The following is a 20,474-nucleotide window of genomic DNA, read 5'->3' as shown; positions in this document are numbered from 1 at the left end:
TGTTCTTGATGTAATAATTCTACCTGGCTTCCACAATCCATCCCGCTCCACTCAAGATGCTTAGGAATGGAACAGTTATATTTATATGCACATATACATACACTGTATACACACCCACGCACCGACACATATTTGTATGTGCGCGCGCGCACACACACACACACAGGTGTGCCACATGTACAGGTGTATCATATGTGCAGGTGTATCATATGTACAGGTGTGTAACATGCGCAGGTCTATATCACATCTACAGGTATGTCAAATGTCTAATTCTGTGAACATCTTTCACACTGGTAATAGTATTACAGATATCTGACTTGAATACACAATGTCATTTGAACAAGCACTCTTCGCTATATTTTCAGTGCTGTTGAACCATAGAAATGTAAATGTAAGGAAATATTCTCATGCCAGACACTCTGTATGCCTCACAAATCTATTCTTCATATCTTCACGTTCAAAACATACAATAAGGTACCTTTAACCCTTGTCCTGCTGCATTTCCCTGCCAAACTATACCCCACTGCTGAAATTTCAGACACCTAGGAACGAAAGGGTACTAGTTTGAGTTTCGTAACGAAAATTTGTCTACTGCTTTCAGAAAAGCAAAGTGCTTTGCGTCAGACCGTCTATATAAGGGCAAGAGTTTCATTGCTTCTCCAGACTCATCGCGATACCATTTTCCATATTCATGCGCCTTGGGTTTGGTTGTTGTAGACTGCGCACTCTTTGCCTGCCGCAGTACAGCACAAAATGTACGAGCGAAATGTCCAGACCCCTTCCTCGGTGCCCGGCAGCGGCCAAACTAGCGGGCCGCCGTCCCAACCCCCTCCTGTCCATCAGGGCGGTTCCCGTGGGCGTGGCCGCCATGGCAACGGCGCTTCTGACAGGCGACAGGAAGGGCTGGGCACGTCTTCAGACACGTACAAAGAAGCCGAGAGAGTTTACTGTTCAATCAAGGATGAAGATCTGCCGCCGTCTTTACATGGAGGGGGGCCGCAGCAGGACTCAGTCCAGGCCGGGGTCCAAACCGGCTGGCCGCAGCCACAACCCCCTCCTGTCCATCAGGGTGGTTCCCGCGCCCCTGACAAGCGGCAGGACGGGCAAGAGTCGTCTTCAGACACGTACGAAAAAGCTGAGGCGGTGAAACGTGACGCAACGCACACGTCTGCAGGTAGCTGACTCTCCTGTCCTTTGTCACGTAGGAATACTGCAACATAGATTTGTGCAACAAGGATGTTTTGCCAGAAAAAATTATTTTATTCTTAATTTTTACTAAAGATTTCTAACCTATATTGCTTCTTATCATCTGACAAGAGCATTATGGTGAAGGCAGAAAAATATTTACTCTATAAATATTCATGTAGTGAAGGTGTGACATGTCGGCAGAAGAATAGTATTGAAATTATTACTAATATATATAGATATCATAATGAATGACTGAATATATGACTTATATAATAACGATCAGCTTGGAAAGTGTAACGCAGTCACGGGCTGACTTGTACACTCTTTTGCAGATAATACTTAGAATTATCTGTTGACTGTAATTTACATGCCACCATTCATACAATTTAACCCTCTTAAAAATGTAAGCATTCCATAATTGTTATTTCACATATACTGGGAGGGGCATGTTTGACGCGTCCACTCCTTACAAAAACCTGCCAGATGCAAATATCTTCATCAGTTTACGCTGTCACGTCTGTGTCATCAGCGTACACTTGGTGTCATGAACATAAGAGGTATGGGAGAAAGTACACGGTTGTCAAAACGACTAATTGCTTTTACTCATTCAATATTGGCGCCATTGTGTTGATACGAGGTTTATTCTAAGTCACCATTTTCATGACCAGAACAAAATGAATATTTCTAACAGACCGAGTGTATCCGGGTGGAGTAAGCGGCCGCCGTGCTCTCTGCAGCTTCATCCGTTCCCACCGCAGCTGCATGGCCGCCGGGATTGCGGTGCTGCTGAGCTTGGTCGCTGTGGGACTCGCCCCTCTGACGTTCATCAATAAGGAGGTGAACATTACAATGTCTAAAACATCCCCCTATTCTTTTGTACGTTTTGGACAGTATTTCATTCTTTCTCGCCCTTGTTGTAAGTGAATATTATGATTTGCGAACCTTGTTCTATAGTTTGTTTTGTTTTGAAGTTTGACATCCTGACCCGTCTTTTAAGGAAATATCGGAACTGACCATCACTGTTGGCGCCTTGAAGCGAGACCTGGACAACATCTCCCAACTGTCCATCACATTGAAACGCGATTTGGACAAAGAGCGAAACCGATATGCCGCCTTGGAGCAGCGTCTTCACGAGATGAGCAAAACAACAGGCAAGTTGGAATGATCTCAAAAACTTGACTTCTTAAAGACGAACTAATTTTCTTGACTTCCTTTGCAATACTTTTCAAGAAGGATTTTCAATAGACCTTGTATTTGTACCAGGATCTCCCGTAGAAAATTCTTTAATTCAAAGGATTAACTCTCGATGACACTACTGTTGTTTTTTTAATACACTCTTATGGAATTCCAAGAGATAGTGATTTTTTGATAGATCTAATTGCACCAAGCTCTCCTGTAGAAAATTCTTTAATTCAAAGCATTGAGTATACGTTATACTGCTATGTTTTTTCTAATAGACTCTGTAATTGTACTTCAAATTCAATGGAATTCCAATAGATAATGATTTCTAGATAAACCTAATTGTAGTTGCACTTCACCAGAATCTCCCAGAGAACATGGAGCCAGGATTCCAGCTTGCCCTGTGCAGGACGGGCCGCCCGGACCAGTTGGGCCCCGAGGGCCGATGGGACCCGTCGGACCGCCCGGTCCAACAGGGACGTCCAAGTGTCCAAAACCTACCGGACCGGCTGAACATGCAGGTGAGGCAAACGTCGATTCCATAACGTGCCGAAAGTTGTGTAATTCTTCGCTCCTTTCATTTCTCTGACATATTCTGGTATGTTTTTGCAGTTGATTTGTTTGATTGGTTGATTGATTCAGCGACAAGTCCATGTATACGTCTTTGACGATTAACACAGATGTGTGCTCCTTTCATGGAAGGCAAGCAATAGATACTCAGTGCAATAACTGGAGTCCTTGAAACATTTCCAGAGTCACCGCGAGTCTTTCGTAACGCATCTTGCCCAGGTGGTTACACCATGTGGCGTGGAATCTGCTACAAGGCCTTCACCGCACATAAGATCTTCAGCGAGGCGGCCGCGACCTGTGGTGGAGAGGGCGGTACCCTCGCCATGCCCCGAGACGCCGAGACCAACGCCTTTCTGACGTCCTTGTCCGTGAGCGCCAATCGACGAGTATACTGCTCTAGGATCGGCCTGCGCCGTCAGCACAGAGAGGGAACCTTTCAGTGGGTGGACGGTTCCGCACTTGGTGACTACACCTCGTGGGGTCCGGGACAACCGACTGGCTCCGGCCATTGCGTTTATTACTCCACAGACAGGAATGGCAAGTGGGTCAGCTGGAAATGCGACACTCCGTGTTACTTCATGTGCCAGGTCGCTCCAGGTACGTCATGTGAGCCTGTCTTTTATGGCAAGAACTTCAAATGACATGAAACAGCTTTAGTCCTCCTTTGATCCTGTCTCTCTCTTTATCACTAACTCACTCACTCACTCTCACTCTCACACTCCTACTCTTACATATTCTCACTCACTCACTCACTCACTCACTCAATCAATCTCATTACCCACTCACTCATCAAGTATCAACTCATCGTCGTTGTGCTGTGACACTCGCAAAGACACATCCGTCGAATCTTGTTGATTAAAGTTCTTTTAATCTTTTCAGCACGAGGATAAACGGCAGGCCGGATTCTCGCCGCCACTGCTGAGTGTTCAGCTGTAAAACAACTCACAGCTACGACTATGCAGCTGCAGTTCCGTCTGCGGGCGCCAGTAGGCAGTTTTCTTTTTGTTTTCCCGATCTTTTTGGGCGAGAATCTAACACAGGAAAACTGGTGAAGGGGAAGCAGCGCTTTTTAGTAACAGGAAATGTGATTGCATCGCCTTATAAACACTTAGTAATTATGCAGAAGAGTTTTACGGGGTTACATTTGTTTATTTGTGTGTGTGCGTCTGAGTACCCCCTCTCTCTGTGTCTGTGCGTGTGTGTTATTTTAACAGTGATATGTGAGAGGTTATCATTATCATTAACCAATCACGCGATTCAGGCTGTTGCCTCCTGACATGTGATTTAGACGTCGAATAAGTTTTAAAAATCATAACTGTCACTGTTATTACAATCCTTAAAACGTGTAGAAAATCTCCAATGCAGAGTCGTAAAATGATTGGTCAAACAAGATCATAACTGAAACAGGCGCCACGAATCCTGTTGCTTCTAAAGAGCCTTGACTCGGTGATATAACAATGGATACTGACTATTGTACATGTTTCATTTCATAAGGCTGATCCTAAGTCATGAGCACATATTTGTGTAGTTTGTAGTACTGAGAAGAACTAATACGCTTTAATCAACACGCAGGTCCATGTGACATGTAGGACTTTGCAGTATAAATAACAACCCAACATGTGAACCTAAAGCTCCACTGAGTTTTTTTATGTCAATAATTGCATCCAAAGAACACTGCAAATGTTGTGTGTCTGTTTTTTTTTTATTTGTACAAAAAAACTACAAACACAAACCAACAAGGCACCCACTACCCCTGTATGCCGGATCAGAAGTGACTTAAGTGCTTTTTTTTCTGAACCTTTCCAACTTTTTAGAATAAATACATCAACTCCGTAACTGCATAAAAACTGGGGTTATAGATAAATTAAGTTCCTGACAAGAAAGTGGCCCAGATCCATTATGATACTGTAGTCATCATCTTCTGACTTTTGTAGCTACCTTATGACACATGTCAATCACCTCTTACTACTCTATTTATTTCATTTGCAGGTGTCTATCAAATTTGCATCTATCAAAATATATCATGAATAATGACACTGGTTTCTTTAAACTTGAGAAGACACCAGTGACTTTGGTGATGTAATTCACTTTTACATCAAGAATCTTAGCAGAGAAACAAGTTGAAAAACAAGGCATGAGTTAACATGAAAGTCCATCTGTACTGGTAGAAATCATTATGAACCAGTCGTGAACTGTAACTCCCGCACAAAGGGATTCAGAATCACACTAATCTTCTACTGAACAGCTCAAGTCATACAAACCCTTTAGTGATGGAGTTTCAGTTTCAGTTTAGGCTGGGATTTGTTTAGAAGGCTGATATTTGATCTTAAGTTACAAACTCCCGGTGTCTTTCTAGAGTCAAAGTGATACAATTTCAGCAGCTGAATCTCAGGAAACCTCGTCACAGACGAAAGTCGAGCATTCTGTCGTTCTGCGATGTAAATCCAGCTGTAAATGAGATTTTGCGCCCGTTACCGCTGTGGCGGTACGACATCGATGTTGTCGAAGTCGTGCGTTCTGTCGAGCGGGTGTGCTGCGATGTAGTTCCCGGTCTTCAGAATGTCCTTCCCGATTTTCTGCACGGCCGCGTCTGTGTTTTCTGGGAGGGAGAGGGACAAACGGTCACTTATTATATAGCATAATGTTACTTATTATGTTTATTTTGTAGTTCCTCTTCTTTCCATTTGTTTCATTAGGATTTATGGTACAATTTCAATTTGTTCTTTCGTTAATTTTGCATAGTTTTGTATGTACATGTATAATTTTGTAAAAATTCCCATTGTCTAGCTTAGGGGAGGCCCATGAAAAGCCACCTAGGCTTTTGCCCCCCCCCCCCCTGCATGTTTTCTTTGTGCCCTGTTTATCTTTTTATAATTGTACATATATGCGAATAAAAAATCCTTCAATGAACATTAGACACTCAGGTAATACACAAGAAGTTACTTAAGCAGCTGGATAGATTTGTAAAAGGTCAGATGCTTAAGGTAGCATCCACATGACTGTGGAAGATGCATAGTCCAACAGGAAATCAACCAAAACTATGAATAGATATGCACATGAAGTGAAGACAAATTTTAGACAGTCCAATAGAAACAAAACTTAGACAAATAAGACAAAGTGCGGGTCGAATAAGTCGGTCGCAATATGCGGCTTCTACTCTTCAGAGTTACACCATTAGGCAGGTTACTGTGTATATACTGCAAACAAACAAACCTCCGCCCAGGTCGTGGAACATCTGCATGTTTTCGTTGTAGGTTTTCTGGCAGAAGGTGTTGGCCATCAGGACCTGGGGAACAACACAAGCACATTAACAAAAAGCTTCTAAGACTCGTGCCCATCATGAAAGATGCAAGAACACTTGGCAGCTGTGAACCAGTGATTAGTCACTGAACCGGAGTACTGTGTAGAGCTTTATAGCCTATGCGTTGATGAAGGTTAGACATCCATGGCCAGGTAATAAGATACACCAAAAATAGTTACTCAAGCAACTGGATAAGATTTTGAAACAGTCAGATGTTTCAGACAGCATCCGCTATTTAGTCACTGACGAAAGACAGCGGATGCTGTCTGAAACGTCTGTTTCAAAATCTTATCCAGTTGCTTGAGTAACTATTTTTGGCGTGCTTTATAGCCTATGTTAAGTAACTGTACTTGACTACGTGGCTATTTTTCACTACTGTAACAGCATGTCATGAAACAGAAATACACATGGTGTAACTCTGAACCACTGTGTGGTCCTCGTTTTATTCAACAGTTTCAGTCAAAACAGAATCTAAACTTATCTTGCTTTTTTCACTCTCGCATAAGACTTCGCATTAGAATCTAGATCTGCGGAGGATGCCATCCAAAAAACTGACAAGCTGTGGCCTTGAATTAGCGACAGAGAAAACTGATTGACATGCAAAGCTACCCGGTAATCCACTCTCAGACTGGTTCTGACTGCCCCCCCCCCCCAATTTTCCAAGGTCTATAAATCCAAGTTTAAGTTCTAGCAGTCTGAAGTAGCTGTTTGGCACCAAGTTCCCTATTGGAGTCAGGCAGCAGGGAGAAGGTTATAGCCATGGGCGGTTACCTCGTGGTCGTAGTTGGGCAGGCCCATGACGACGGCCTTGCTGGCACGGGAGACGACTGCCGTCATGGCGTACATGTTGATGGTGATGTCAGCCACCCGCTTCAACACCAGCTGCTCCTCCACAATACCCTGGAACACAAAAGGAGCCAGGGTATTAGCTTGCTATGCGTCCATACGTCTTTAGGATGCCCTACACTAAAATAACAAATAAATCAGACAGAAATCCTCCATGATACCCTGGACACAACAGGAACCCACACAGGGTATTAGCTAGTTATGCGCACATGCGTCTTTAGGACGCCCTACACTAAAATAACAAATAAATCAGACAAAAATCCTCCATGATGCCCTGGACACAACAGGAACCCACACAGGGTATTAGCTAGTTATGCGTCCATGCATCTTTTGGACGCCCTACACTAAAATAACAAAGAAATCAGCCTGCTCCTCCATGATGCCCTGGACACAACAGGAGCCAGGGTATTAGCTAGCTATGCATCCATGCGTCTTTAGGACGCCCTACACTAAAATAACAAATCAGACAGAAATCCTCCATGATGCCCTTGACACCACAGGAACCCACACAGGGTATTAGCTAGTTATGTGCACATGCGTCTTTAGGACGCCTTACACTAAAATAACAAATAAATCAGACAGAAATCCTCCATGATACCCTGGACACAACAGGAACCCACACAGGGTATTAGCTAGTTATGCGCACATGCGTCTTTTGGACGTCCTACACTAAAATAACAAAGAAATTGGACTGCAGCTTCACAATGCCCTTGACACCACAGGAACACAGGTGAAATGTTTTCTTGAGAATGTGTTCAATGAGAAAATTCACCATTATAACTACTATCAATACTGATTAGCTGTTTTCACAATAAAAATCTACTTTTATAGACAGACTTCCCAGCGAAGTGTTACCTCATCATGTCTGGCCAAATGTGTTCACATTTCTCCATCCCCCCCTGAACCCCAGCCTCTCCCACCCTACCCACTCCATATACTAAGTTCTGCACCCTGACACTCTACACTAGGTCGTGCCTCACCTTGCCATGTCTGGCCAGCAGTGTTTCTGTCATCGTCCCCAGATTGTTCACATTTTCCTCTAGCAGCTTAGCTCCGGCCTGGAGTAAACGACAACAACTCAGTAATACTGACAGCACACCAGCAGAACAATGCAAGAGCAGTATCCAATAGACAGTACCATGCTTCATACTCAAAATGTACTTTTTCCTCTTTGACTGAGAACGATTTCATATAAATATTTTATTTTATTTATATATAAATAAACATACATGGACAAGTAGTAGCAGTAGCATCTAGCATTTCATTAAATATCATCAGATAATCATTGAAATGATTCTATGATGATGGATTAAAAATAGATTATTTATATCATACAGATCGTATAGATTACAAGCTAGAAAGGTTGAAAATTAGATTATAAACTCATTACAAAGATTAAAAAACAATTTCCCCCCACATAACAGTATGGCACAATTCTACCGCACTTGGCAATGTGAAAAACCTGGGCGTGGGCCAGCTCTCACCGTGAGGCTGGGATGCGCCTTGAAGCCGTCCCCGATGAACCGATCCTCCGACACAAACCCGTGACTCGGCCCCATCCCGAAACCCGAGCCCCACCGCTGCCGCACCGTCTGCAGGATCACCCCGATGTTCCCGCGTTTCAGCTCCCTGGAATATAACACACGAGGTGAATAAGCGCCCTCTAGCAGCAGGGCTTAGTACTGCAGAATCACCCTGATGTTCCCGCGTTTCAGCTCCCTGGAAAGTAACACACGAGGTGAATAAGCACCCTCTAGCAGCAAGGCTTAGTACTGCAGGATCACCCCGAAGTTCCCGCACTTCAGCTCCCTGGAAAGTAACACAGGTGGTAAATAAGCGCCCTCTAGCAGCATGGTTTAGTACTGCAGAATCAGGCTAATGTTCCCGCACTTCAACTCCTTTATGTAGAAATATCATACTATAACTAACCTAAAGTGGCACATAAGTTAAACATTCTATATACACTGTAGCCTCCTCTAGCACCATGGCTTAGTACTGGTACTAAGCAGCATCAAGCTGTAGGTAGCATGGGCCACCTAAAATTGAAGGCAAAGCATAAGGATATTTTCGTTAGCTAGTAAGTGCAATTCCTCGCTACGGCTTGTATTTTCAGCAAAGCAACTGGGTCACCCCTACTCTTCTCGATAAGTGTCTTCTTTGACAGGGGTTTGAAGCCATAAGCTCCCTATGATATCTATACTCTTTACAAAGTGCCCTTTACTTGCACAGTTCTAAGACTTCTTTCTTCTGCAGAAGCAACTTAAAGAAATCTGCTCACTTGAGTTTCTCCTTGAGTATGTCTCCGGCAAACTTCATTCCCACCAGGGCGATGTACATACGAAGGATTTCATTGGTCCCCTGCAGAAACAAACATACAACAAACATGAAAATTGCTTTTGTCATCATCATTCATCGGATAGTCCTGACAGAGGAAGACTGTTTTTGTTTTTGACTACTAGTATCTCTTGTCTGTTTGGTCACACAAACTAGCGATCATGATGCATAACTTACGCCTGTACACCCCCTCCAACCCAAAAAATGCATTTTCACCTGTTAGATAGGAAAGTTCAAAAGATTACATGTATACATACATGCATGTTGTGCACCTTTCCTGACCTTAATGTCAAGTGAGAATATTTTGGTCTACATCGTGTTGCAGGTGTCGCAGCACAGATTAGGCCGCGGTAGGATTGGAACCTGCTTTCTAGATCCAATCCTATCTGGTTAAACTGAAGGGAGGTTTTACAGGCTATATAGTCCCCATCACCAGCAGGCTTGGTAAAACACATGGTCATGAACATCCCAGAAGTCAAGTCAAGTCATATTATGTACATGTAACTGTTGGCACAATTCAAGTGGAAATTTTGTTTCATACAAATGTCACACGCAATGCCAATCAGAAATAAAGATGAAAAATCTTTTAAAAACTCTAAAAAAAAAAAGCTGCTGACCTCGAAGATCATGAGGATCCTGGCGTCTCGCAGGTAGCGCTCGTACGGATACTCCTTCATGTAGCCCAGCCCACCCAGAACCTGCAGGGCCTCGCTCACGCTGCTCCACACACTCTCCGAACTGTACACCTGTTACCATGGAGACAACAGGGGTTACCATGGAGACATAACCGCTCGTACGGGTACTCCTTCATGTAGCCGAGCCCGCCCAGCACCTGCAGGGCCTCGCTCACACTGCTCCACACGCTCTCCGAGCTGTACACCTGTTACCATGGAGACAACATGGGTTACCATGGAGACAACAGGGGTTACCATGGAGACAACAGGGGTTACCATGGAGACATAACCGCTCGTACGGGTACTCCTTCATGTAGCCCAGCCCTCCCAGCACCTGCAGGGCCTCGCTCACGCTGCTCCACACGCTCTCCGAGCTGTACACCTGTTACCATGGAGACAACAGGGGTTACCATGGAGACATAACCGCTCGTACGGGTACTCCTTCATGTAGCCCAGCCCTCCCAGCACCTGCAGGGCCTCGCTCACGCTGCTCCACACGCTCTCCGAACTGTACACCTGTTACCATGGAGACAACAGGGGTTACCATGGAGACATAACCGCTCGTACGGGTACTCCTTCATGTAGCCCAGCCCGCCCAGCACCTGCAGGGCCTCGCTCACACTGCTCCACACGCTCTCTGAACTGTACACCTGTTACCATGGAAACAACAGGGGTTACCATGGAGACAACAGGGGGTAACCATGGAGACATAACCATTCGTATGGATACTCCTTCATGTAGCCCAGCCCGCCCAGCACCTGCAGGGCCTCGCTCACACTGCTCCACACGCTCTCCGAGCTGTACACCTGTTACCATGGAGACAACACAGGTTACCATGGAGACATAACCGCTCGTACGGGTACTCCTTCATGTAGCCCAGCCCTCCCAGCACCTGCAGGGCCTCGCTCACACTGCTCCACACGCTCTCCGAGCTGTACACCTGTTACCATGGAGACAACACAGGTTACCATGGAGACATAACCGCTCGTACGGGTACTCCTTCATGTAGCCCAGCCCGCCCAGCACCTGCAGGGCCTCGCTCACACTGCTCCACACGCTCTCCGAACTGTACACCTGTTACCATGGAGACAACACAGGTTACCATGGAGACATAACCGCTCGTACGGGTACTCCTTCATGTAGCCCAGCCCGCCCAGCACCTGCAGGGCCTCACTCACACTGCTCCACACGCTCTCCGAACTGTACACCTGTTACCATGGAGACAACACAGGTTACCATGGAGACATAACCGCTCGTACGGGTACTCCTTCATGTAGCCCAGCCCGCCCAGCACCTGCAGGGCCTCGCTCACGCTGCTCCACACGCTCTCCGAGCTGTACACCTGTTACCATGGAGACAACAGGGGTTACCATGGAGACATAACCGCTCGTACGGGTACTCCTTCATGTAGCCCAGCCCGCCCAGCACCTGCAGGGCCTCGCTCACGCTGCTCCACACGCTCTCTGAGCTGTACACCTGTTACCATGGAAACAACAAGGGTTACCATGGAGACAACAGGGGTTACCATGGAGACAACATGGGGTTACCATGGAGACAACAGGGGTTACCATGGAGACAACATGGGGTTACCATGGAGACAGCACATGGAGAAGGCAAATTTAGCTGAAGGATTTCACTGAACAAACATGTAGTAAAACATGTTACCAAAGTGCTTACCTCTAACTTGAGCCAATATCACATCCACTATTTACCTCTGAGTCAATGCAAATGCACTGATGCATGTGCTGGGTATTCTCTTTGAAGCTACTGCACAGTAACTAGAGTGCACAGCTATAAAACGCAGAAGACTGTTCCGTGAGTTGGATGTGCAAGGAAAGTTGTTGTGGTGGGAAACATATAATTCATTGTGGTCCTGCATGTGATCCGCCCGGCATGATGATGATGATGATTTTGGTCCTGCATGTCCATGGAACTACTGACCTTGACCATGGCGGCCTCCACGGAGCAGTCTGGGCTCCCGCCGGGCCAGCGATCCATGATGCCGGCTGTCAGGTACGCCATGCTCTCCATCGCGTAGGCTCGCAACGCCATCTCAGCAAACTTCTCCTGTCAATCAAATAAAAAGCTTCTGTCAATCAAACTTCTCCTGTCAATCAAATGAAAACCTTCTGTCAATCAAAGTTCTGCATGTGAATCAAATAAATATCTCCTGTCAATCAAACTTCAACTGTCAATCAATTAGTTTCTCCTGTCAATGACATAAACTTCCTTAGTCCAACAAACTTCTGTCAATGAAATTGCAGCAGTTTGCCTCCCATAAAGACTAACTCTGTGTTTGCCAGTCAGTCGAGTTTTGGGCCCACTCCTACTGACACAGTCCTGCAGCTCCCCCTACCTGAATGATCGGGAACTCCATCAGCTTCCTGTCGAACTGCGTGCGGGTTGTGGCGTGTTCTGCTGTTTGTTCTGGAACAGGACAGAGACAGTCAACATTCATACATAAATACAGCATGACCGGTTATATCTAAATCTAAACACTGACGACTTGAAGATTATAAAAATGTATGTCTAATGCTGTGCTCTCTGGACGTACTAGTGACTCTCCCCCTCACTGTTCTCAACGTAAGGTAACTTTGTCCTCTGCTGCTTGTATGACCTCTACTCTCAATCAGCATCTAACAGTTTAACCAATCAGCTTCTAACAGGTTTCACTAACCAATCAGCATCTAACAGTTTAACCATCAGCTTTGAACATGTTTCACTAACCAATCAGCATCTAACAGTTTAACCAATGAGCTTCGAACATGTTTCACTAACCAATCATCATCTAACACTAGTAAAAGTTAAACCAATCATCAACTAAAAATTTTCACTAACCTATCAGTAACTAACAGTTTTCACTAACCAATCAGCAGCTAACAGTTTTCACTAACCAATCAGCTGCTAACAGTTTTCACTAACCAATCAGCAGCTAACAGTTTTCACTAACTAAGCAGCAGCTAACAGTTTTCACCGACCAATCAGCTTCTAACACTTTTAACTAACCAATCAGCTTCTTGACGATGCCGGCGCCGCTGCTGCCCATGCTGAACCGCCCACCGTTCAAGATGTTCATCGCGACCTTGAACCCTCCGCCGACTTCCCCAAGGACATTCTCTATGGGGACGGGCGTGTCTTCGAAGTGCACGGTGCACGCTGCAGAACATAGGTGTGATGTCAGATGTCTGACTCAGCAAACACAAGCACAAACATCATGCATAATACACCAAAAATAGCTACTCAAGCAACTGGATAACATTTTGAAACAGTCAGACGTTTTAGACAGCATCCGCTGTCTTTCGTCAGTGACTGAAGGGAAGAACTGGAGACCAAGGTTTCATACCAAAACTCAGAATTTCTTGAGGTGAAGACAACTCTAAATCAAAACAAGGTTGTAAGCGAATACGTCAATCAGATCCAGTTGATTTATAATGCAATATAAATCAACCAACTGGATAAAGACTCAATTGTTTTTGCTAGCCTCCACTGTCTTTCATCAGTAACTGAGAATGAGTAACGTGTATGGTTATCTGAATTGATATGTAAATAAGTTAGGGAAAGAATTTGTGATCCGTACTACTTAATGTCTAACCTTCATTGATGAAATACAAGCACAATATATAAAGCTTTCTATTGAAGGCACAACATTGGGGCCTGGTGGAGATTCGAACCCAGAGTGTGCAGAGAGGTATGGGAAGTTCCCCAGTACAATGAACCTGTAAATACTGAACATAGCGTCAGTCTTCTCTGTCACGACCAGTGGAAGATTAGCTTAACTGGTTTGACATCACATGTTTTAGTTCCACCTACTGTTGGATCCGCGGATCACATGTTTTAGTTCCACCTACTGTTGGATCCGCAGATCACATGTTTTAGTTCCACCTACTGTTGGATCCGCAGATCACATGTTTTAGTTCCACCTACTGTTGGATCCGCAGATCACATGTTTTAGTTCCACCTACTGTTGGATCCGCAGATCACATGTTTTAGTTTCACCTACTGTTGGATCCGCGGATCACTTGTTTTAGTTCCACCTACTGTTGGATCCGCGGATCACATGTTTTAGTTCCACCTACTGTTGGATCCGCGGATCACATGTTTTAGTTCCACCTACTGTTGGATCCGCAGATCACATGTTTTAGTTTCACCTACTGTTGGATCCGCAGATCACATGTTTTAGTTCCACCTACTGTTGGATCCGCGGATCACATGTTTTAGTTCCACCTACTGTTGGATCCGCAGATCACATGTTTTAGTTCCACCTACTGTTGGATCCGCGGATGTTTTAGTTCCACCTACTGTTGGATCCGCGGATCACATGTTTTAGTTTCACCTACTGTTGGATCCGCGGATGCCCAGCTTGTCCTCCGGCTTCCCGCTGGTGATCCCGCCGAAACTCCGCTCCACGATGAACGCCGTGACCTTGTCCTTGACCTCGCCAGACTTGCTGTCCACGACCTCCGTCTTGGCGAACACCGTGAAGACGTCCGCGATCCCGCCGTTTGAGATCCAGATCTGAGGAGCGACAAAATCACTTCAGGACAGGGCAGGGGAGAATGTAGGAAAATCACACTGAATCTGGGCAAATGTTTGTATTGTCTGAAAATTTGCGTAATTTTCTTATCTGATATTTCACAGTTGACAGTTTTGTCTTGCTACTGGATGTAAAGTTGACAGTCCAGCTCCCCTCCATATCTGTATCTGTATCTGTATCTATATAGCCGGTACAACCGCCATTAGGCGTAACACACCAGCTTGAAAAATCCTGGAGTCTTAGAAAACTGCTGTCATAACATGTGTACATGTAGTCACGGAGATAAAGTCAAACCTGTCTACCTTGACCACTTCAGTCAACGGACATGAAGAAAATGGTAACTGTACAAAGGTACTAGGTGGCTATCGTACTCTGGGTTCACAATGCTTGGGTCTATGGGAAAAGTAATCTAAGTAATCTTGTGCTATCTGCATTGCGTGACGTCATCCCAGCGGTGGATTGCTCACTCCTTGACAAAGACTGGTGTCGTACAGTCGAAAAATTTGGGAAAGTCCAATTTTTGTGTTGGAAGTTTACAGTTAAAACTTGTTTCAGAATAATCTAAGGAAGCATCAAGAGTGGCCAGAATGGCCAGGTGGTCCTTATGCAGAGGCGGTGACTACTGCAGGTAGTATTTGAATCTACCAGTCCAAATTTGTAATGTGTTACCATATCTAAAAGTCTCAAATGGGATTAACTTCTTTATCTAACAATCCCTGCCTTATGGAGTTTTTTTCTGACAGTTGGGAGAGAACGCACCTTGCCCCCGTTCAGCAGGAAATGCTTCCCGTTGTCGCTCAGAGTTGCGCGGGTCTGGATCGAAGCAGCATCGCTTCCGCTGATGGAACAAACAGACAAACAAACAAAGAATTTAATATCCATATGCAGTCTTGATGGAAGCAGCGTCGCTTCCACGGATGGAAAAATATATTAGGGAACCGCCTCTTATAAAGTTTTATGAACAATTTTTAGATCACAAAAAATAACTACAGCAGGGTTAAGAACTACATGTATGAACAACAATGGATTCAATTGTAAGGACTTGAATGCAAATGCTTCATTACTGTTAATGCAGAGGAAAAAATAGTAGAAAACCTTCATATTGACTTCTCTTTAACACAAAGAAAGTAATTGTTTAATTGATTGCTAAATCCCACCTGGAAGGCTCAGTGAGTGTGAAGACTAAATAGCTATTGATTGATTGATTGATTGCTCCCACCTGGATGGCTCTGTGAGTGCGAAGGCTGCCACGTGTTCGCCCGTGGCCAGCTTCGGGAGGTACTTGGCCTTCTGCTCGGCGTTCCCGGCGATCATGATGCCCTTCAGCCCGATGGCCTGGTGTGCCGCCAGGGTCACCGCGATGGCGCCGTCGATGGCGGTGATCTCCCCCAGACGAGCATACTCCGTGTTGGACAGGCCCAGGCCTCCTGTGGGGGAGGGGGGGGGGGGGTGATATTATGTGGAGACTTGTGACTGTTCCAGTCTAGAAGAGACTAGGACGTGGTACTGCACACAGACGGACAGTACTGAAAACACACACAGGCACACACACACACACACAACAAAAATAGTTGAATAAAACTTTGAAACAGTCAGACGTTTCAGACAGCATCCGCTGTCTTTCGTCAGTGACTAAGAATAGGACTGGAAAACCATGTTATATACATACCAAAACTGAATAGATATACTCTCATCTCCCAAATAAACGTACCGGTACGTTTATTTTTTTCAGCCTCAAAATCCACCCAGTACGTTCTTATTTTGGACAGTACGTTTATTATGTTTTGGAAAATTTGAGTTTTGCAAACCTGGGATCCCCTTAGAATTCAAAGTTTGGGTTTTCCTGCCAATATTTCCCGGCATTTTTGCTCATAATTAATTATTTTCCGGCCAAGCGGCGTTGAATATTCCCTGCCGATATGACCCGGCCTTTGTGAAATCCTGGCGGAACTCGTAACACTTCAAAGTCAACGTTGTTATTGGGCGAAAATAAGACACCGCACTGACGTTTTGAAATGCAATTCTTTTAATATGAACAACTTTAGCAGTCTCATTACATCGTAAACCAAAGCATGCTGACCAGAAACCAATATATGACAGCGGCGCAAAGTGTTTCAAGTAACGTTACGCATGTAATACATTACTCTACTCACGTGAGATACAGTCTTTCCCAAAATGAAAATATAAAAATAACACCACAAAAAACTGTGTCTTAGCATCAAAAACTTTATAATTACTTTGAAAGTATATCAAAACATTTCAATCCTACCGCAAATATGAAAATTTAGCCCTTCAAAAAGCGCCACGGTAACGCACCTGGCAGTAACAGTCCGTGGGAATGTTTTGTTTTGGAAGATCTCACTTCCAAGAAGGGGAAACAACTCTTTTTGATCTACAAATAAAACTCCTTTGCCTTTGTCAGAAATGTGTTTTTGCAGTTTTGCAAAAAGACTTTTGATACCTTAGTCTATATAAAAAAATCAATTGCAATCTAGTCACCATTATCATCACTGAAAAATGCTTGAAAAAAGATCACTCCCCTACAGAAAGAATGCCGGAGGTTTCTAAGAACATGAGTGTACGTTCTGTTAGCCCCGCCCCTTTCTGTCCGTGGCGCCGCCACTGTCTATAGCTCACCCTTTCATGTAACATGAGAACCCTGTAGTTTGTGGCAACATTGTAACAAGCCTTCAGGAGGTTTCTCACAAATTTGTTGACAATTCAGTTTCTCAAAATGATACATACAAGGGTAATTTTTAGATTTTAAATTATTTGGATTGCAACAACAAAAGCCAAGAACATTATATAATATTGTCTTTGATATTATATGATATTAAATGTCCTTGACACAACACAATGATTTGTGGCATGTAATGTTTACAAATCAATGTTTCTATATGGAAGGCATAGAAGATAAATGGCAAGTTGGGAAAGACAAAAAGTTACATCATATACATGTGATTGTCATAGTCTTCCTTTTCTCTATCATTTACAAAATATAAGTAATACCTGCATGTGATGACCATATATTCAGGATATTGTAATTTTCTGTTCATCTTCTAAATGTTGATACATTTGTATAGAAAAAGACCACTCTTTCAAAGTGTTGCCCATCCAAGTGAACTGAGAAGTTTGGCAACTACTTTTCATGTTTTGTTTATATGTCAGTATATACAACAATTTACTTGCTTCAAGTTCCAAGCAGAAAATGCATGTATCAATGATCATGTACATTTTAACTTTGAATTTGAAGCACCGTTGGCCCCCGGTTAGGGGTCATAGCAGGGAACCTATGCCCAATTTTTTCAACATTGCTACTACAGTATATCTTTTTTGAAGTGGCAAGGAATATTATAATTTGAACAAGATGTGTACAGTTATTCTGTTCAATAGTTATACACTTAATTGGTATGGTCCTCAGACAGGCATTAAAAAATAGTCAATAAATGAATAAAGAGAACCGGCTAATCATCTTCTTTCCTTCGGACAGAAGTAGCATGGACACAGTTTATCTGTAAATTTGGTCAATTTCCGGGGGGTATGTTTATTCCGGGGGGTACATTTATTTGATTTTGAAGATTTGTCCAGGGGGTATGTTTATTCCGGGGGGTATGTTTATTTGGGAGATGAGAGTATGTTAATGAGATTAAGACAACTTATGACACACACAAACAACCTTACCGTACTCCAGCGGCACCTGCATGCCGAACAGTCCCAGGTCCTTCAGCCCCTGCAGAGTTTCCGCCGGGATTTTGGCGTCGGTGTCGATCTGAGCGGAGTCCACTGGAAACAGAAACACAAGAAATAAGTCAAAAACTAACTTTCATAAAAAATCTTATGCTAATAACATACAGATGTGGCCTCACGTCCAACTTTCGCTAAACGTTGAAGATGTGGGGTTCTAACTATGTTATTTAAGCAGTGGATTACTCATTCCTTGACAAAGACTGGAGCTGATCAGTCAAGGCTCTGCTCGACTGGACTGAGGTTTCCATTTTTGTGAGCGTGGCCTCTAGCCAGCTGTCAGCCCATCAGAGCTAAATGTTTTCTTTAGGTAAAGCCGATTCTCTGACAAAGAAGTATTGCAGGAAAATGACAGAAGGTGTTTTGGAGGAAACTGGACCTACCGTCGTCCTTGAAGAATCGCTCGACCGGGTCGACCATCTGCTGCAGCTGGTCATAATCCTGCTGGTTCAGCCTGGGGAACGGGAACACTTGTTCCTGAGCAACAAACAAACAAGTCAACAACTATTCATAAATAACAAACAAACAAGTCAATACTTTCGTTGATGAAGGTCAAACAGAAAGGATATTCTGGTTTCCAGTTTGGGCCCATCTTCTAGAGTCCCATACGAGCGATCGAAATGACATCGTGGTGAGGCAGTGGTAGGCAAAAAGCAGGTGAGAGCAAATGATTAATTAATCTAAATGTAGATTAGTAAATGATCTGCTAAGCCAAATGTTGATCAGTAATCTTATCTGACATTCTTTTGCTTACCACCAGTCTGCGTGCAAATGGCGAATATCCCTGATGGGAAAAAAAAGCGATCGCTCGTATACATCAACACACGTTAAACTTATCAGACTGCGACACATGCCTGCGAAGCTGGTGTGTTATGCTCTCCAAGCACAGGTTGGTGGGGAAGATCGTGACCGTTTTATCATATGCTGTTAATAGCCTTTGAGTTTGAGCCTCCGACCTGGCGCAGACGTTGGTGGGGATAGCGGACAGAAAAAAACGGGGCATATGATCTTCCCCACCAACCTCTGCTTGGAGAGTACAGATAAACCATCAGCAGCTCTAACCTTTGCTCATCCATAGATAACGAGCAGGTTGTATCACATGATGACATCACAAGACTACCCCCAACCCCCTCCTACATGTACCTTTCCATCGTCTCACAGGGGGGGGGGGTCTACACCTCTCCCCCAGACAGACTCTCAGGTGTATGCTGTTGTATTTCCGGGGACCCAGCAGCTTTCCTCCTGTACTCACCCGGATAGACTAGCCCACGAACAGGTTACATCACAGCACTAACACAACACCCCCCCCTACTCCCCCGGCCCCCTTACCACAGTCCCACGGGCGGGGGGGGGGGTCTATACCTCCCCCTGCACACTATTACATTTACAGGTGTAAGAACACGTACCCCTCAGCGTTCCCCCCGTACTCACCAGGATAAACTTGCCCACGAACAGGTTACATCACAGCACTAACACAACACCCCCCTACTCCCCCGGCCCCCTTACCACGGTCCCACGGGGGGGGGGGGGTTCTATGCCTCCCCCTGCACACTATTACAGATGTAAGAACACGTACCCATCAGCGTTCATCCCGTACTCACCCGGATAAACTTGCCCACAAACAGGTTCTTGACGAAGGGGGTTGTGTAACGAAAGTCAAACAGGTCGACCTCGTCGGGGTTGTGCAGGCGGCGGCCCGAGCTGTGGATCCCGGCGGCCGCCGCGCACCACGGCCGCCGCACCAGGCCCAGCGTCGGCCGCAGCTTCCCCGTGCTCAACATCACGCTCTGACCTAGCCGGAGCTGTTGTTGTTTACTTGTTTGTTGTTTGTTAGTTGCTTCGTTGTTGACCCGCACCCGCGAACTCCGACGACCGACGACAGGCGAAAAGGACTAATGACTTTTCCCGAGTATGGAAATCAGTCACATTACTGAACGTAAACATTGAAAACGAATACAGATATGTTATATAAAGATGCTATTGATCCCCAGAAGTTTTCCTATTTGTGTTGTTTTCTAACATCATGTTTCTTGTCTGAAATGACTTTATTATCCGATAAATCCTTTTCCTTTAGTTTACATGGTTGGAATACTAATTTGCATAT

General features: G+C 44.6%; 2 protein-coding genes across 2 annotated transcripts; one reads left to right on the top strand and one right to left on the bottom strand.

Annotated features, from left to right (window-relative positions):
- The first annotated feature begins 3,079 nt into the window (after nucleotides 1-3,079).
- Nucleotides 3,080-4,516, top strand: LOC136434321 (collectin-10-like). Its single transcript, XM_066427082.1, has 2 exons — nucleotides 3,080-3,534; nucleotides 3,817-4,516. Exons 1-2 carry the CDS (start codon nucleotides 3,168-3,170, stop codon nucleotides 3,825-3,827), a joined length of 378 nt encoding a protein of 125 aa, XP_066283179.1. The 5' UTR covers nucleotides 3,080-3,167; the 3' UTR covers nucleotides 3,828-4,516.
- A 104-nt stretch (nucleotides 4,517-4,620) lies between these two features.
- Nucleotides 4,621-20,281, bottom strand: LOC136434322 (complex I assembly factor ACAD9, mitochondrial-like). The gene is made up of 16 exons (XM_066427083.1): nucleotides 19,972-20,281; nucleotides 18,754-18,847; nucleotides 18,308-18,409; nucleotides 15,846-16,053; nucleotides 15,386-15,464; nucleotides 14,430-14,607; nucleotides 13,099-13,248; nucleotides 12,449-12,519; nucleotides 12,034-12,159; nucleotides 10,036-10,164; nucleotides 9,363-9,442; nucleotides 8,569-8,713; nucleotides 8,065-8,142; nucleotides 7,010-7,138; nucleotides 6,151-6,223; nucleotides 4,621-5,536 (listed from the first exon to the last, which is right to left on the bottom strand). The coding sequence occupies exons 1-16, from the start codon at nucleotides 20,149-20,151 to the stop codon at nucleotides 5,409-5,411; spliced, it is 1,950 nt and encodes a 649-aa protein (XP_066283180.1). The 5' UTR covers nucleotides 20,152-20,281; the 3' UTR covers nucleotides 4,621-5,408.
- Nucleotides 20,282-20,474: the final 193 nt, after the last annotated feature.

This window comes from Branchiostoma lanceolatum, chromosome 5, assembly GCF_035083965.1.
Source record: "Branchiostoma lanceolatum isolate klBraLanc5 chromosome 5, klBraLanc5.hap2, whole genome shotgun sequence".
Classification (NCBI taxonomy): Eukaryota; Metazoa; Chordata; class Leptocardii; order Amphioxiformes; family Branchiostomatidae; genus Branchiostoma; species Branchiostoma lanceolatum.
This window is presented reverse-complemented; position numbering and strand designations above follow the sequence as displayed.

What these genes read in the sequence shown, in the direction of transcription:
- LOC136434321 (XM_066427082.1), top strand. Translation starts at nt 3,168, where the DNA reads ATGTGGCGTGGAATCTGCTACAAGGCCTTCACCGCACATAAGATCTTC.
- LOC136434322 (XM_066427083.1), bottom strand. Translation starts at nt 20,151, where the DNA reads ATGTTGAGCACGGGGAAGCTGCGGCCGACGCTGGGCCTGGTGCGGCGG. An exon ending in AGGCGCATCCCAGCCTCACG is followed by an intron (nt 8,143 to 8,568) that starts GTGAGAGCTGGC and finishes CGTTTACTCCAG; the next exon opens with GCCGGAGCTAAGCTGCTAGA. An exon ending in TGCTGGCCAGACATGGCAAG is followed by an intron (nt 7,139 to 8,064) that starts GTGAGGCACGAC and finishes TTTGTGTTCCAG; the next exon opens with GGTATTGTGGAGGAGCAGCT.